The following is a 17,883-nucleotide window of genomic DNA, read 5'->3' on the forward strand; positions in this document are numbered from 1 at the left end:
TGGTAACGGTGTTCTCTTCACCTGATAGGTGGTGGATGTCAGTCGTAAACTGGCTAATGAAATTAACCAGACGGATCCGCATGGTTGTCGCTGTCTCCGGCTTTTGATGGAAAGCATACTCCAACGGTTTGTGATCTGTCCATATCTCAAAATGTCGCCCCTCCACAATCATTAAGACAGATAAACAAATTAAATCTTATTTAACAGTACATATATATATATATACATATATATAATATATAAAATATCCACTAACATTATTTTTTTTAGAAATAATTTCCTCTAGAAAAGGTAGCTTTTCATTCTTCAAAGATAAATGCCTTTGTTCAATTTCTTCAAGATGAGTCCCTTTTACAAAAATAGAATAAAGATCTTTTGGAGTAGCACTTTTAATAAAAGTTCTTGCAGTATCTTGATTCAAAATAGTAACTGGGTTATTTACTTGTATATTAAAGTATAAATTGATCAGCTCGATATCATCTCTTTTTGTAGATACAACTTCACCTAAACATAAGTACAGAACCAATAATATGTATTATAATAAATAAAAAATTATACTTTTATGATTCAGTGGATTCCAAAACTGTTAAAACTGTTTAAATGATTAGTAATATTCAGTTTATCAAGACTACAAGTACAAAAATGTTTTTATTTAACATCAGGAATAAAATCGAAGTTCTTAAAATTTTGTTTCAGTTATATCTAACTTTTTAATAACTACTTTTTTACATTGGTCAAACATGTTTAAAATCATCTGAGCTCTATCCAAAATGTACAAATAGAATTTGTATTAGAAACAGCCACAGACTCTGAAGGAAGTACTTGTTGCTAAATACAGTGAAAGACACATAATTTGTAAACAAACTTGAACTTGGTATTCAAATAACCAAGCAGAAAATTTTGCGGTCTATAAGTGACTTAAAATGGCTGCTCTAAAGGAAAGGTAAAATTTTAAAGTCAAGCACTCTGGGAAAAATGAGAGTTAATCGTAAATAACATCTGATACTTTCCTGGTAATAGACCAAAAAGTCATTTGTCTTTAACAGTAATTGAGATTTGGACTTCCACAATTTCTCACGGAACATGACAGTACTAACCACTACTAAATTCACTTCATATTAATTTATCTTTTTACAAAATATGGTAACTGGTTAAAGACTAAAATATTTCTAAAATTCGAGACAGAACTACCTAAATTAATCGAAAATATTTACTTTGACAAATTGAGTGACAACAGAAGGTAGATAAATTATCTTATTATTAATAGTTTATATATATTAATATACTAACTATTAATAGTTTATGTATATTAATATATTTCTATTATTGATTTATTTTTACATTCTTGCTTATTATTTAGTAAACTTAAATGTAAAATGTGACTTACTTGTTATTGCTAATTCCATTTATAGAAATTAACTAATAAAAACATTTTTTTATGTTTTCATATGGTCTTTCTTTTCTACTATTAACCATCAAATAAATAGTAAATATAAAAAATAGAAAAAATAACTAGACTGGATAAAGATATGGAATCAAAACAAAAAAATGTAGTAAAAAACATACATATTGAGTTGAAATAAATCATGCCTATTTAAATAATAATGAAATAGACATAAAAATTGTAGCCTTAAAACTTAAATTAAAGAAATGTTTTCGTTCTTAAGAAAATAAAATATTTATCATATGACTCACCTCTTTCAGAGATAATTTTGTATCCAGAAGAGTTTGGAGTGATATTTCTAACAACCTTGATAACATTTCCATAAATATTCTTTTTAAAAGAAGAAAAACCTTTGTTACTCAAAGTAATTTCGATGGTAGCTTTATGCTTTCCATTTTGAATTAAATCTGAAATTGAACAACATAAGTAATAAAAATATAATATGAATTACAAATTTATTAAATTAGGTCACAAAATAATAATAAGGAAACTATCATTATTTTGCTTTGACAGTATCACAATGTTTTTTATTTATTTAGTACATAGCACACTCTAAAATAAGTACCCCAGACAGGGGTTACTTTCTGTACTGAGTTCCCAATATTGGGACCTAAACAATAATGAGGATTGTTTGTTTATTAATTTCAACAAAATTGTGTCAAGATTTTTGAGTACGTGTATTACCACAATATTAATTAATTGTATATATATATATATTTTAAATATTACTGTACTCTTGTTTTATTTTTTCAAATGAACAATTTGAAATGATAAAATTCTGTTTAAGTTGATATTATTCAACAGTATAAAGTTTTAAGTTATACAAAACAATAATTAGGCCAGAGATAATGTATGGCAGTGAGACATGGACTCTAACCAAGGAAAATAGAAGAGCTCTACTAGTTTGGGAGGAAAGAGACCTGAGAAAGATCTTTGGAGCCGTTAAAGAGGAGCACAGGTGGAGAATCAGAAGCAATGACGAACTACAAGAATTGTATCGAGAGGCTGATATCCTCTATGCTATTAAGAAGAGCAGGCTAAGATGGTTGGGACATGTGGAAAGGATAGAGCCCTGTAGGCTAAAAGGATGGTAAATGGTGCACCAGGGGGAAAAAGGAAAAGGGGCAGACCTAGGCGTCGGTGGCTGGATGATGTGGAAGATGATTTGAGAGGGATGGGAATAAAAAATTAAAAAAAATGAGGAGTCTCGCTGGAGACCGCGAACCATGAGGAAGAATGGTGGCAGAGGCCTAGGTCCTATAAGGACTGTAGTGCCCCCAACAGTGAGTGAGTGAGTGAAAAGTTTTAGATAATTTCTTTGAACATATAAAAATTGTTAAAGAGGGTGGATGATGAATTTTTAAAACATATTGAACTATAAGACAAGAAAGGAACCTTACTCTTCAAAGAATGCCCTCGATTTGTATCAGCAGTCCTTCCTCCAAGGCCTATGACAAGAGCTGTTAGTATAGCACTTTTACCACTTCCATTCTTTCCGCTGATGAAATTTACCTTATCCTCAAAAGTGAACTCAAAATTGCTATGACACATGAAGTTCTGAAGCTTAATACTTTTGATTTTCCCAGCAATATCCTAAAATAACATCTTGACAGTTTACAATAAAATAATACATAAATGTCGGAACATCATTGTTGCATTAGGCTGATTATTCTTTGCCAAATCAAATCAAAATTATTTTACAATCATTAAGACAGATAAACAAATTAAATCTTATTTAACAGTACATAGCGTGTAACCATCACTTAGCTTATTGAGAGAGCCAATATACCTGATCATCATCTGCACATAGCTGAGATTCATGATCTGTGCTTTCATCCACATTTTTTTTATCATGTTCCTATAAAATAGAATGGTGATTAAACATTTATACAGTCCAATTTAAATAAAATTAATCATATCACACAACAAATTAAGGTCTAAAATGAATGTAACATTCTATGCAAAACATGATTCGTTAATAAGCAAATACCTAAAAAAAAAAATAATAAAAAGTAAATGAACACAAACAGTAAAATTGATATTTTTATCCAAAATATAAAGGAATTAAAAATATTTGTGACAATGTTTTTCAGCATGGTTTTGGTTTTTAAACTTAATAAATAAATAATTAGGTAATAAATGCAAATATGTCAAATCTAACAAATTGATAATCAATGGAATGTCTGTCACTTAATACTAAGTGGTATCTCTTAATGGTATTTTTCTAGGTAAACAAAATATTACTAGGAGATGATGGTTGGGGGTGCGGTTAAATGAAACACAAATAAGCTGATTAATACTGATTAAATAAGTGAGACACAATTAAATAAGCTACTCCAACTTTTGAACTTGTGTTTCATTTGACCGCACCCTCAACTATCATCTCCTAGTACATCATCCACGGTCAACTATCTCTCATAATTATTAATCAAAAAAACAAAATATTAGTCTCACATTCATTATCTTTTTAGCTTCCTTTTGACTTTAGGCATTCTTATTACAAGTGTATTACATTGTGTTATGCTGGTTTAGATAGAGATAGATATAAGCAGTTAATATATATTTTTACATACAATGTAAACATTAATTTTTTTGAAATTACAAAAAGAATGGGCTTTTGTTCATCGGTTGAGGTGTTCGTTCAAATACTTAAGGGCCAAACTGGTCCAAGTAAGTGTAGGTAGCAAGCTTATGTTTTGATTTTAATTTGGATTGTTATCAGAGTAAAGATAGTTAGTTCAAAAATGATTTATATTGGATAGGAATTTGAATGATACAAAACATACTTAAATAGCTTGAACCAATTTCAATAAATAAAAAAATTGAACCAGCTATCATTCTAAAAACTTATCATTATCATTATCTATCCAGCAATTCATTCACTAACCAGCATTATGAAATATGACTACACTGAAATTTAAATACAGGAAAAATTACCAAAATTATATTTAACAAGTTTTCCACTTCTCTGGCGATCCTCCTTTTTTTTCTGGGAATATTTGATTCCGAATCTATGTCAGTCATCACAATCAAGAGTAGACAACAACCTTCCCAACACAGAAGACAACAATTAGGTTTTGATTTAAAAAGGCGGGATTATTTCAAATTCGTTCAAGATATCCAAAGAGACAATAGTAGATAAACTTGGGGGAAATAAACTTACTGCGTGTTCCTGTTGTAACGATAAAGATGAATCTTTATCTTATGAATCATTAGATACGCTCTTTATTTGTCAAAACAACAATATTTACACTTGAACATAGAACAAAACATTCATAATTATTATCAACAGAGATATTCAGTTTTTTGTTTAGACAACGAAAAAACACCTAGTTCATCATTATTAATTATTAGTAATTGATCATATGGTGAGAGGTTTCATATGGGTTTGCCATTAAAACAAATGTAAAATAATGAAACATTAAATGAATTATAAAAAATAGATTTAAAAGAAATATACTAGGGAAATAAAAATGTTGATAAAAATTTCGATAGTGGCAAATCCATATCAAACAGTCTCTTTGCTAACGTTGACTAGTGCCGCTGAAGACCTTAATCTAATAATAATAATCTTGCTACCACATCACTCCCTTCCAATGGCGTTGGCGCAGATCCTAACAAGCGGCTTTACTGCACGCCCAGAACTGGTGTGATACACTGGTTGTGGTTAATGCTGTTCTGCGTCGAGGTCATTGGAAGAGTTGGCAGATCCTGCAGCTGGCGTAGGACTGGGCTGAGGCGCGTCGGCGTTTCTTTCTACCAACGTTGTGTTTGCGCCGGGAAGAAGTGCAACCTTTAGTCGATCCATCGAAATCGTTTTTGGACCTGATGGTAGCTGGATCTTACATGTTTTCTCCTTCCATGAGATTACTCTGTAGGGTCCAGAGTAAGGTGGAGTGAACGGTACCCTAACGGAGTCGTCCCTTAGAAATATGTGGGTGCAGTCCTTTAAGTCTCGATGCACAAAAGTCATGGACGTGCTGCTGCAGTATAGCGCCGGGCGGAGATTCTTCATGGCCTCCCGTAGGGTTTTCAGCGTTTGTTCGGAGTCTTCCCGACGTCCTGATGCCTCGAAGAACTCTGGGAAGCGTAACGGCTGCTCAAATACCATTTCCGCAGCGCTGGCTCCCACGTCCTCTCTCACTGGCGATCGGAGGCCTAAAAGAACTGTTGGTAACGTACTTGTCCATCCCGATAAGTTCAATGTAGACATGAGGGATGCCTTGAGGGTCTTGTGCACCCGCTCCATGCATCCGTTGGACTGAGAATGGTATGCTGTTGTCCTGTTACGCTGGATACCTCCTAATATAAGAGTAAGATTTATGAAAAGATCTGACTTGAACTGGCGCCCTTGGTCAGTGGTTATCCTTGTTGACGTACCATAGCAGGAGATCTATGTACCCACAATCGCTGATGCTACCTTGGTAGTTATTATCTCCTCCAGAGGGCACACCTCAGGCCAACGGGTGAATCGGTCAATGATCGTCAGACAGTACCGCATTCTAGTCCGATGAGGTCAACGTGAATGTGTTTAAACCTGGATCTGGGAGCGAAAGTACCTGGAGGGATTACTGTGTGACGAATAACTTTCGATTTCTGACATGCAATACAACAACGAGCCCATCTCGAGACATCGGCGTTCATGCTAGGGCAGAAAATCGCTGTTACTGGAAGACTTGAGGCTCGAATACCAGGGTGGCTGAGCCCATGCAGGCTGTGGAACATTTCTTCTCCCATGAACCTAGGGACGTATGGCCGCGCCTGAGAGGTGAAGGTCTCACAGAGGACTGACATTACTGTACCGGGAGGTTTGATCCATTGAAGCTGAAGGCTGTCGTTTTTTTGTAGCTCTGTAATAGTTGGATCCTTCTGTTGTTCTGGCGCTATATGTACATAATCGTTAGTGCACTCGATGTCCTCTACCCTCGAAAATGCATTGGTAACGGTGTTCTCTTCACCTGATAGGTGGTGGATGTCAGTCGTAAACTGGCTAATGAAATTAACCAGACGGATCCGCATGGTTGTCGCTGTCTCCGGCTTTTGATGGAAAGCATACTCCAACGGTTTGTGATCTGTCCATATCTCAAAATGTCGCCCCTCCAGATAATGCCTGAAATGCTTGATGGCTCGGTAGATTGTCAACAGCTTCCTACCGTATGTGGCATATTGCTTCTGCGCTAGGATGAACGTTTAGAGAAAAATCTGTGAGTTCGCCAAAGGTTATCATCTTTCTGCTGTAAAACTGCTCCCATGGCGGTACTGTAGGCGTCGCATACTAAGACTAGATGAGCGTTCTCTTAAGGATGTCTTAGTATTACAGCATTCTGTATGGCAGTTTTGCAGCGTTCGAATGCTTGGATGGATTCTTCTTCCCAGGTGATTGGTCTCTTATCATTCTTCTTCGCCCCAGCGAGGAACTTGTTGAGTGGAGCTTGCAAATCTACCGCTCTGAGTATGCAACGACGGTAAAAGTTAAATATACCTAGGAAACTTCGCAGGTCCCTTATCGTAGCCGGTCTGGGATATTATGCAATAGCTTCAACCTTGGCCGGAAGAGTGCTAACACTAGTGGCGTCGACCCCTATGTGCCCTAAGAATGTGACTTCCTAGCGAGTGAAGACACACTTTGGCAGGTTCAAAGTGAGACCGTGGTCCTCAAGTCACCGCAAGACTTCTTCTACATGTGTTGTGTGCTCTTCTTCGTCTCTGAAGGCGATGATGATGTCATCCAGGAACCAACAAGCGAAGTCGAGAGCTCGAAGCACCCGTTCCAGGAACTGTTGGAAGGTCTGCGAAGCGTTCCTTTGTCCAAAACACATTCGAAAAGACCGAAGGGTGTAATCACCGCCGTCCTTGGAATATCTTCTTCTGCTACCGGAATTTGGTAATATGCTCGGTTGAGATCCAATGTAGTGAAGATCTTCTTACCGTGCATATTAACGTTGAAGTCCGCCAAGTGAGGAACAGCGTATCTATCGGGGACCGTCCTGGCGTTCAACTGTAGATAATCTCCACAGGGTCGTATACCTCCATCCTTCTTCTCCATTATGCGAAGTGGACTGGTCCAAAAGCAATTGGACGGCCTGGAAATTCCCTATTCAATCATTTGCTCAAATTCTCGCTTGGCGTTGTTGAACCTCTCCGGCGGCAGGTGGCGTGCTTTGGATGTGACTGGGGCTCCGTGAGTCTCTATATGGTGAACGACGTCGTGCTTTGGCTCTTTGACGAAGGGTGTTGGTTGTGTAACACTAGGGAACTGGCGTATGAAGGCTGTGTACCACTCACCGGTTGGTACCGAATAAACAGTAGGCACCTTAACTAATCTTCCACGTGTCGTCAATCCTGTTTTCTGGTCCACCAGCTGACATCCAGCGAGATCTACCAATATATTATAGTGATATAGTAGATCTGCACCGATGATTGAATGACTCACGGTTGCTACAATGAACCTCCATGTAATTTTGCGCTGAAGACCGAGATGTGGCTCCTGTATCTACCAGATATCTGGTCCCGGACTTTTTGTCGACGATAGAAAGTAGGCGGTTGGTAATTGTCAGCTACTATTTTAAAATCCCAGTTTTCTTTCAACTGCAAGGCTAACGGCACTTGGTAGCCCTTTCTCTGAATCTGTTATGGTAGAAACAGAGACGCCGTCCACTTTTACTCCTCGAAGCCCTACGATCCCTGTTTGGCGAACTGTAATCGCAGTGGCTAATCCTGGATCCCATTAGCGTTTTCAGAGCGGCTAAATCCACAGTTAGGTCATCAATCGCTACTTTATTACTTATTATTACGCTTACTTATTGCCTTATTACTTTCCGCTATATGTGCCAGCTTCGTGGAATCCGTGTGGTCTGAGGCGGCTAAGGTTGCTTGCAATCCCTCAGGTAATCCTCTTAGCCTCAAGGTATTGAGCATATCTGCAGGAACCTTACCTGCAGCTAATTACTGCATTTCTTGAAGAAACTGCGATGGCCGTTGATCGCCCAACCTCTGTTCCTCCAATAGCTTCGTAATTCTGGAGTGGTCTGCTCCTCCTCACCGGGTAGCAGGTCGATTAAATTGTGCTCATGCATGCTTCACTAGAGTTCAATAAAATTAATAAGAGTGTTGGTTAATAAATAAAACTTGATTCGAGAGACAACAAGGTCTTTATTACTCATAAATTAATCTCATGACTAAGTTCACTCAGAACAAGGTACATGCACAATATGGCGGGGAAAAAACATACATGGGCATATGAACATATACCTTCTATATTTCTCAATAAATTTAGGATTACAATATTAACACCCCCCCCCCATAATTCTAAATTTTGAAACAATTAAAGTCAAACAACCAAAAAATCTAAAACATTAAACCTACATTTTCCAAGACATCTCTTGATTGCTCCTAAGTCTTTCATCTCGAAATTCTCCTGTAATTTGGGAGGTCAAAACTTGATCATTATAGAATAATATAAAATCGTCAACATAGATTGCTATTATTAGACAATATTTATTATTCCTCATAATGTAAACGCAGGGATCTGCTTTCGACTTTAGAAAACCAATATGTATTAGTTTATCATGCAGTTTTTTGTTCCAACAACATCCACTCTGTTGAGTCCATAGATGGATTTTTGAGCCTCCATACTTTCCCTTTTTCGGCCTCTTTAAGGAACTCAGATGGTGGTATTACATAAATTTCCTCCTCTAATTCGCCCTGTAAGTATGCTGTTGTCACATCCATACGATCTACTTCAAGGTCTTCTTTTGCAGCATAGGAGAGTAAATATCTTATAGAAGAATACTTAACTACGGGTGAGAACGTTTCGTAGTAATCTCGGCCATAAACTTGACTACAGCCTTTAACAACCAGTCTAACTTTGAAAATCCTCTGTTCTTCATCCTCTTTTATTTTAAGAACCCATTTTGATTTTAAGGGTTTGACGTTGGTTGGGAGGTCCACAACTTCGAAAGTGTTGTTTAGTTCCAGAGCGTCCATCTCCCTTCTCATAGCAACCACCCACATTTCCTTATAGGATCCGTCAATGTCCTCTTCATTGATTTCTTCATTTGAGGCTAAGTATAATTCAAATCCAGGAAAGGTCTTGGTTTTACGGTTGCGTTTCGATCTCCAAGGAATAGTCACATCTTCTTCTTCTGTGGGTTCAATATTGTTATCAACATCCTCAGCCTGATTTTCGAAACCATAAAATGGCTCTTCACTGTCCAGTTCTTCATTGTACGGTACTTCGTCTTCCGATTTTTCATTATCCAAATTATTTGTTCGCTCAGAAAAAACAATAGGAATTACACTGGGTGATTTTGAAATTTCATTCTGTTTCTCAAGTGAAGTTGCCTTCTCAATAAATTTTACATCCCTGGAAATAATAGCTCGTTTCGGGTTTGAAGGATTGATAAGTCTGTATGCTACATACAGTCATCAGGATACCCAACAAAAATGCATTCTTCAGACTTGGTATCCATTTTTTTCCTATTTTCCTTTGGTATAAATCTCATGGCTTTACATCCAAAAGTTTTGAGATAAGATAAATTAACTTTTCTACCTGACCAAATTTCCTCCGGTAATTTATGATCGAGAGCTTTAGTAGGGCTTCGATTTTTAAGATAAGTGGCTGTACTCACTGCTTCTCCCCAATATCTTAGATCCAGACCTGAGTCCTCTAACATGGTCCTAAATTTCTCAATAATTGTGCGATTAACTCTTTCACTTACACCATTTTGTTGAGGAGAATAAGGTGCAGATTTTTGATGGACAATCCCATGCCTACGTAAGTAATTCTCTAAGTTTTTAGTAGCATACTCCTTACCATTGCCCGTACGTAATATTTTTATCTTAGCCTCAAGTTGTTTTTCTACCTCATTTTTGAATTCTTGAAATTTATTTATAGTCTCATATTTGTTCTTTAATAGATAAATAAAAGTCTTCCGACTAAAATCGTCAGTAAATGTCAACATATATCTAGCACCACCCCAAGAGGGAACACTCATAAGTCCACACAAATCAGAGTGTATGAGTTCTAGCTTATGTGATGATTGCACACCCCTATCTTTTTTAAAGGGTTCTCTGTTTTGTTTGCCTTTGATACAAGCTAAACAATCACTGTCACCATTATCACTAGAAATCCATTCCAGAACTCTTTAATTTATTCATATAATATCTATTTAAGTGCCCTAATCTTTGATGCCACAGATCATGAGGCAATTTTTTTACCTGTTTAATTTCATTAGAGTTTTCCACTACATTTACAGCCTGGGGCTTTCTTATTTTATAAACTCCTCCTTCATTGTAAGCAGTTATCAGCTCATTTCCGATTATGTTACATTTCTGATAAATTTTACACTGGTCACGGTCAAAAACAACTTTATAACCTTTCTCTATTATTTTACTGACTGATAACAAGTTAGTCGCCAGCTGCGGAACATACAACACATCCAAAACATTAATATCTCTATTAAGATTAACTAATCCAACAGCTTCTGATATGATTTTTCATTGTTAGCTACTGAAATCTCTTGCTTGTTTTCACTACAGTCACTTAACCAATGTTTGTTCTTGGTCATAAGTGAGGTTGCACCAGAATCAATTATCCAATCGTTGGAGTCTGATATCACTGATGATAACGCAGCTAGTAAAGTCGATTTATTATTGTTGTTTACATTCTTTTTCACAGAACCTTTTTTTCAACACTCAGTTGACTTATGTCCCCTTTTCTTGCAATAAAAACAAATCAAACCTTCTCGACAATTCACAGAAATGTGACCCAGTGTTTTACAATGATAGCAAATCACTGTAGGTCGATCACTTTTCTTGGATTTTGTGACCAAAGCCGATTCTTCTCCTGATTCCTCCTTAGAGGATTTTTGGATAAGCACTGATCTAATATAATCTGATGTAGTTTTGACACCTGTGCTCTGCATACCCATTGTCATAGGCTCATACTCCTCTGATAGCACACTTAACATAATAACACCAATGAATTCGTCATCAAGGCCAGCTCCTATAGTTTCTAATTTTTAAGATAGTGACAAAATCTCATTTAAGTAGTCTTCCATGCTACTAAAATGGCTTAAATCAATACGAAAAAGTTTTCTAAGAAGAGATAACCTTCTTGACAGGCCCTTGTCTTCATAAGTGTTTTCTAGCTTTTCCCATATTTCCTTAGCTGTCTTGCAACATTTTACAATAGGGTAAAGGGATTCATCAATTAATAAACAAATTTTGGCTCTAGCCTTCGAATCCATCTTCTTATCTTCATCTTCTCCGATGACATAACCCCACAAGTCCTCGGCAGTCAAATACATCTCTGTCGCGAATTTCCAAGAGTTGTAATTTTCCCTTCTGAGTAATATTTTAACTCCAGGTGACCAACTAGAGCTGTTGTCCATGTTTTTCTTCGAATGCATGGCAAAAAAAATAACCAATAGCAGTTGTGTACACGTGCACTCGGCTCGATTTACCCTACTTACTTCGATTACACACAACTCTAAAAAACACTAACTTTTATTGTCTCTTGAATGTCGTGGCCTGGACCCATAACCAATGTTGGCTAATAAATAACACTAGATTCGAGAGACAAGGTTTTTTATTACTCATAAACTCTTCTCATTACAGTTCACTCACACTAGGTACAAGCACACAATATGGCGGGGGAAACATACATGGGTATATGAACATATGCCTTCTATATTTCTTAATAAATTTAGGATTACAATATTAACAGTTAATAAATAAAACTAGATTCGAGAGGCAACAAGGTTTTTATTACTCATAAATTAATCTCATTACTCAGTTCACTCAAAACAAGGTACATGCACAATATGGCGGGGAAAGAACATACATGGGCATATGAACATATGCCTTCTATATTTCTCAATAAATTTAGAATTACAATATTAACAAAGAGAAATAAACAATAAACTCACGTTCGGTGTCACCACTTTACTGCGAGTTCCTGTTGTAACGATAAAGATGAATCTTTAGATACGCTCTTTATTTGTCAAAACAACAATATTTACACTTGAACATAGAACAAAACATTCATAATTATTATCAACAGAAATATTCAGTTTTTTGTTTAGACAACGAAAAAAAAAACCTAGTTCATCATTATTATTAGTAATTGATCATATGGTGAGAGGTTTCAAATGGGTTTGCCATTAAAACAAATGTAAAATAATGAAACATTAAATGAATTATAAATAAAAACAGATTTAAAAGAAATATACTAGGGAAATAAAAATGTTGATAAAAATGTCGACAGTGGCAAACCCATTTCAGTCTCTTTGCTAACGTCGACTAGTACCGCTGAAGACGTTAATCTATTAATAATAATCTTGCTACCACATAAACAATTGTAAAATAAGATTCTTCCATTTAGGATGAGTATTCTTAATTTAGGAAATGGAAAGAAAAGGATAATAGCAATAAGAATCGATGTCTGGCTGAGAGAAAGTTAATAAAATCACAATTAGTTAAAAATTTTCTCGTGGGATACAAGTTACTGCTTAAACAAGAACAATTTAAAAAATAACCAAACCTTGATAAGCATTGTTACTTTGTTTTTATAAGTACAATTTTCCTTGCATTTTATCATTGCGGCAACTTTCGTTCTTATTGCACCATTCCCTCATCTTTTTTTTTTGTTACCCCCAGACAGGTCATTTCCGACATAGTGGGGGAGATTATCCTAGGTTATTCCAATCAAAGAGGATGAGTCAAGTTTTCAATGCGAGAGCCGCAACGAGATTAACTTAATCCCTCAAGTTGCAGTCACAGGTGTATTGACGGTGGTAATTCGTTTTACATTCAAAAGTTGATAATTAATTTTGAAAGCCTTTCAAAGAAATTATTATCACGTTGAGTTTCAGTGATCTATTTATTTATGCAAATTAATCCATTCATTCATGACAAAAGACTTGTTAATAAGGTAGGTACTATTGTTACATTTTTCAGTTTGTCGACAGTGGGCTGCCATACTTTCTATCTATGAATTAAGTAGTCTTACAAAGGCGAACAAAAATCTTTTTTTTTCACAACTAATATATAATTTTTTCAAATAACAAAATGCTTCTAACAGGTTTTCATTCTATTATTAATAATAATGTATAGTTTTAATTTAATTTAGTGTTGATGGAGTTTATAGGAAAATATACAACCAGAAAAAAAAAACACTCCAGGAATCGTGGTTGCTAATGCGATGCATGAACTCCCTTGGCTACAAACTGCCTCATCCTCAACACGACTGTCTAGTTTTCACTCTTTTTTGACCAAAGGGGAAATACCTAGATTATTACGTTAAAATGTAGATGGGAGGATTGCATTAAAATACTTTGGATTGCACAGAGTGAACACACAAATTTTGTTCAATATCGACAAAATATATACAGTCAGTTATTAAATGTAGGGGAAGCATATAAATTCAGAAATTTGCCATATTAAATTCAGAAATTAGCTGTTTGATGTAGAGAAATAGTACTTATTTATTTTTTTCGTAAAAAATAAATGGATTATCTGGGATTTAACTTTTTGAGTCCAAATTCTGTGTTTATCATTAGTTCTTCCTCGGAATAGTTTTTACCTCTTTGTAATATAGGTCCTTACTCATGGGAAGTTTGCTCTTTGCAATGTTATACTAGACTGCTCAGTGTTTTAGTAACCTCGTGTGTGTTCTTTCATTGTTCCAAGCAATGTGTATGACCTTTGTTAACTTAATGTATTAGTGTGCTCTGTAGTGAGAATTTCTTTAATTTATCTAATTTGATCTCGTTTTCTAGCTCTTTTGTCAAAATATTATTTGAGAAATGTTTTTTTGCCCCACATGTGGCAGTCTTTTGATTGTAGAAGAGTATTTGGGGCGTTTAAGGTACAAATGTAGATGTTGTCCTTATTGTTTTAACATAACTAAAAGGATTTCATTTCGAACTTATCCAAAGTTAAAGGTATTTCCAATTTATATATATTTATGTTTTATTTTTTTGTTTCTCCATATTCAAATTAAAAAATATATAAATGTATATAGTTCATAATATAATTATGTGTTGTTATAACTTATTGTTCAGACATTAGTAATATGCAAAGATTATAAATTGTCACTGAAGTTACTTTTAAATTAATGGAATGTGTAATGATTATTCACTAGTTATATAACATATTAATTGACTTTATTTGTTAAATGTTTGTAGTTATAAAATAAGTAGAGATTATCTTCTAGTCAGTTTTAATTTTTATTATTCATATTTTTAATTTAAGAGCTGAGTGGGGGACATGTGATACATTTTATGAAAATAAGGATTTTTGCTTGGAAGAATTATCAAATACTCCTCTATATTCTCTTATACGGTGTATTATACTCCTTTCTACATAGTACTGTGTTTAATTTTTTGAACATCAAATTGTGGTGGTTCTCAGAATTTAAAAAGTTGTGTTTTTTCAGCTTAAAATATTATTAACAATCATTAAATCTAAATTTGTTCAGACTTGTGTGTTAGGAAAATTACACGTTCTTCCACTTAGCTCTTGAATTGTATTTGTATTTGGGATATCATTAGTTATAAATAAAGTATTGGTTAATAATATTTTTTTATTATTTGTAGGAAATTGACGATGTCCTAGGTGGAGCAGCAGCTTGGGAAAACGTAGACTCAACTGATGAACGTTGTCCAGTTTGTTCTCATTCCAGAGCTTATTTCATGCAAATCCAAACTAGATCAGCTGATGAGCCCATGACTACTTTCTATAAATGCTGTAATCAAGCCTGTGGTCATAGGTGGCGAGAATAAGTAATTATTCTGCTTCGATGGTTCTTAGATCAATTACACCTCGTTATTTTTTGAAGAGATATTATAATTTTCCACAGCTAATAGAAACAACCAATCAGAATGATATGACGAAAATTTTACCTGTAAATAGTGATTCTGTACAAGTCGCTGTGAAACTCCTACAGAAAGGTGATGTGATTGCTATACCAACTGATACTGTTTATGGACTTGCTGCAGATTCTAGGAATTGTCATTCTGTTCAAACATTATATGATATAAAGGGGAGGGATTTCAATAAACCTATAGCTATTTGTGTTGGAAACGTGAGTGACATTCCAAAGTGGGGTAATGTCAATTCTCTTCCATCTGGACTTCTAGAGGAACTTTTGCCAGGTCCAGTTACAGTTCTTTTGCAGAGAACTAACGCCACTAGTTTAAAGTTGAATCCTGGTGTTGACAAGGTTGGTGTACGCATTCCAGATAGTAGTTTTGTTAGGGACATCGTGAACCAATTCGGATTTGCAATAGCTCTGACAAGTGCGAATCTTAGCAATTCTAGTAGTACCCTTGACCCAAATGAGTTTAAGGAATTATGGATTAAATTGGGAGCTGTGTTTGATGGTGGTACATTAAGTTTTTCTGAGTCTTCAAGAGCTGGATCGACTATTGTCGACCTAACTGATACTGGCAAATACAAAATTATTAGAAACGGTAACGCTTTAAAGAAAACAGTGTCTATATTAGAAAAGTTCTCACTGAAGGAACAAAAATGAAGTCTTTTTTGAGGGGGTTAGAAATGAGGAGGAGAGAATCCTCTGTTAAAGAGTTATTAACAACTGAAGTTATGACAACTGTGAAAAGCATTCAGTTTGAATTTACTCAAGAATGTGAAGCTAGTGGTGAAACAATCAATTCATTGTGTAATGTTTTAGAAGGGATCTTTATTCATGGCTTAAAAGAAACTTTGGCTGATAGAATGACATCAGTACTTGGTGACCCTGATCAAAGGCCCAGTCCTGAGTTTTGGAGTGTGTTAATGATCTTTTCCCATAGTGAAGTTATTAAACAGGTTGGTATAGTTTGCAATATGTAGTTTTATGTTAATCACTGTAAATATTATTTTAAAAGCCATTTGATATGAATTGTGAATGAATTTATGAACTGTTTAACATTGTTATACTGATTTACACCATGTTATTTCATTTTGTTTTCCTCTAAAAGTTTTATTACTGTATTTTTAATGACTAAGAAATCAAGTATTTCGTTTGGATCTGTTTATTTTAATTTATTTCTATCGCATATATTGTTTGTTTTCTATTGAAAAAATAATAGGTTGTTAATTTGATTATATATAACTTTTTTAAAATTATAAATGAAGCTCTCCTGAAATATAAATTTGTTAATACTTGATGAACATATAATTTTACACCCCACTCTAATGCCACCATTATGATATTTAAACTATGCTAATATCAGGGACATGTCAACCGTATGCGTAGGGGGCGTGGATCCCAGAACACTTGGATCTGAACATTGTGGGTCCTATTCCCACCTGGGGCAGTTAATATTTATTTCTCGGTGGTCCCAAGAAATGAATCTTGACACCCCCACCTTGGTTAGTACGTGGCGGTAAGTTCAAAGTAGCTGGCAGGGGTTGGCAAAAAGGACCGCTAGGCCCACTTGCAGGATTAGTTCCCCCACCAGTTACCTATACCAATATGCTAACATCACTAGAAAGGTTCAAGGCTTGAATATGTTTATCTACTTTAAAAAGAATAAGTGAATTTTACTTCATAAAAATAATAATGAACTCCATTGTTTTGGTGTTAAAATTTCATCAGTATTTTATGATTTTTACTATGGTGATGCCCAGTTTTATTGTACACAAATTTTACATAATGAATCTCAATTGAACTCTTGAAGGAACCTACAGCTATTTTCGTAAAATTGAGTTTTGTAAACTGCATCAATGCTGTTTTTATTAAAACAATACCACAGTATTCTAATATATTACTATTTAATATAGAAAGAGCTTTGGGCTTTTGTTGTGAAATCAAAATTATTATGACCTATAAAATACAATTTCTCAAAAATAATTTGATTCCTTATTGCATATTGGGTTCAGTTTAAATAAATAAATCAAACTTTTAATCAAGCTTGATTAAAAGCTATTTGGGCTTATCAAATTTAACATTAAAGTACTTTTAATAATATGTACAAAGCTATGTGTGTTAATAAGAGTTGTTAAAAGTATTTTTTGTAATTTGATTCATATGACTTACAATAAAAATATATATTTATAGGTACTTGGGTTATGTAATATTCATATCATTTGAGAAAGATAATTGTCTATGAACAAATAACTTTAGTGATAAAAACCATATCTCAAAGAAGAAAAGTTTGAAAAAAATAATTGCCCTTTATAGTTCAGTTCAAAAGAAATATAATAATAAATAAAATTGAAAATAAAATTGAAAATGTTTTTGATGCAGTTATTGCCATATTAAAGAATTATTTTGAGGCTGTCTATGACAGCATTGCTGCTTTGATTACTGTCTGGAGAGGGGAGGGGGAGGGGTCGACTTTTATTTTGTGGCAGACTCGGAATAAATCTTTACTTTCTGACTCTGGATAAAATAAATTGGTAGCCTTCTTTCCTGCCCTAAGTTGAAG

At 34.7% G+C, this 17,883-nt stretch overlaps 5 protein-coding genes across 6 annotated transcripts in view; 3 read left to right on the forward strand and 2 right to left on the reverse strand.

The window, feature by feature from the left end:
- SMC6 (Structural maintenance of chromosomes 6) overlaps positions 1 to 12,456 on the reverse strand; it is a gene marked incomplete at its 3' end in the record, with an annotated part of 30,077 nt that extends 17,621 nt beyond the window's left edge. The window contains 6 exon segments of one of the 2 annotated variants that reach the window (XM_067048602.1): positions 257 to 504; positions 1,696 to 1,851; positions 2,845 to 3,037; positions 3,234 to 3,302; positions 4,382 to 4,491; positions 12,376 to 12,456. In XM_067048602.1, coding sequence (XP_066904703.1) covers positions 257 to 504; positions 1,696 to 1,851; positions 2,845 to 3,037; positions 3,234 to 3,302; positions 4,382 to 4,468 — 753 coding nt within the window. 2 annotated transcript variants of the gene reach the window in all.
- LOC136796057 (uncharacterized) lies at positions 5,112 to 6,463 on the reverse strand. The gene is made up of 2 exons (XM_067048600.1): positions 6,004 to 6,463; positions 5,112 to 5,746 (listed from the first exon to the last, which is right to left on the reverse strand). Exons 1-2 carry the CDS (start codon positions 6,461 to 6,463, stop codon positions 5,112 to 5,114), a joined length of 1,095 nt encoding a protein of 364 aa, XP_066904701.1.
- A 1,585-nt stretch (positions 12,457 to 14,041) lies between the features above and the next one.
- Polr3K (RNA polymerase III subunit K) lies at positions 14,042 to 15,231 on the forward strand. The gene is made up of 3 exons (XM_014428421.2): positions 14,042 to 14,143; positions 14,227 to 14,391; positions 15,046 to 15,231. Exons 2-3 carry the CDS (start codon positions 14,254 to 14,256, stop codon positions 15,229 to 15,231), a joined length of 324 nt encoding a protein of 107 aa, XP_014283907.1. The 5' UTR covers positions 14,042 to 14,143; positions 14,227 to 14,253.
- A 17-nt stretch (positions 15,232 to 15,248) lies between these two features.
- On the forward strand, positions 15,249 to 16,154 carry Tcs1 (Threonyl-carbamoyl synthesis 1). Its single transcript, XM_014428420.2, has one exon. It carries the CDS (start codon positions 15,249 to 15,251, stop codon positions 15,981 to 15,983), a length of 735 nt encoding a protein of 244 aa, XP_014283906.1. The 3' UTR covers positions 15,984 to 16,154.
- LOC106685625 (Pleckstrin homology and RUN domain containing M1) overlaps positions 16,007 to 17,883 on the forward strand; it is a gene marked incomplete in the record, with an annotated part of 15,613 nt that continues 13,736 nt past the window's right edge. The window contains 1 exon segment of the mRNA XM_024360043.2: positions 16,007 to 16,279. Within this exon segment, the coding sequence (XP_024215811.1) occupies positions 16,007 to 16,279 (273 nt within the window).

The sequence above is a fragment of the Halyomorpha halys genome, unplaced genomic scaffold (genome assembly GCF_000696795.3).
Source record: "Halyomorpha halys isolate HHAL.00 unplaced genomic scaffold, Hhal_1.1 Scaffold718.1, whole genome shotgun sequence".
Lineage (NCBI taxonomy): Eukaryota > Metazoa > Arthropoda > Insecta > Hemiptera > Pentatomidae > Halyomorpha > Halyomorpha halys.

What these genes read in the sequence shown, in the direction of transcription:
- LOC136796057 (XM_067048600.1), bottom strand. Translation starts at nt 6,463, where the DNA reads ATGCGGATCCGTCTGGTTAATTTCATTAGCCAGTTTACGACTGACATC. An exon ending in TCACACAGTAATCCCTCCAG is followed by an intron (nt 5,747 to 6,003) that starts GTACTTTCGCTC and finishes CTCTTATATTAG; the next exon opens with GAGGTATCCAGCGTAACAGG.
- Polr3K (XM_014428421.2), top strand. Translation starts at nt 14,254, where the DNA reads ATGTTTTTTTGCCCCACATGTGGCAGTCTTTTGATTGTAGAAGAGTAT. An exon ending in GAACTTATCCAAAGTTAAAG is followed by an intron (nt 14,392 to 15,045) that starts GTATTTCCAATT and finishes TATTATTTGTAG; the next exon opens with GAAATTGACGATGTCCTAGG.
- Tcs1 (XM_014428420.2), top strand. Translation starts at nt 15,249, where the DNA reads ATGGTTCTTAGATCAATTACACCTCGTTATTTTTTGAAGAGATATTAT.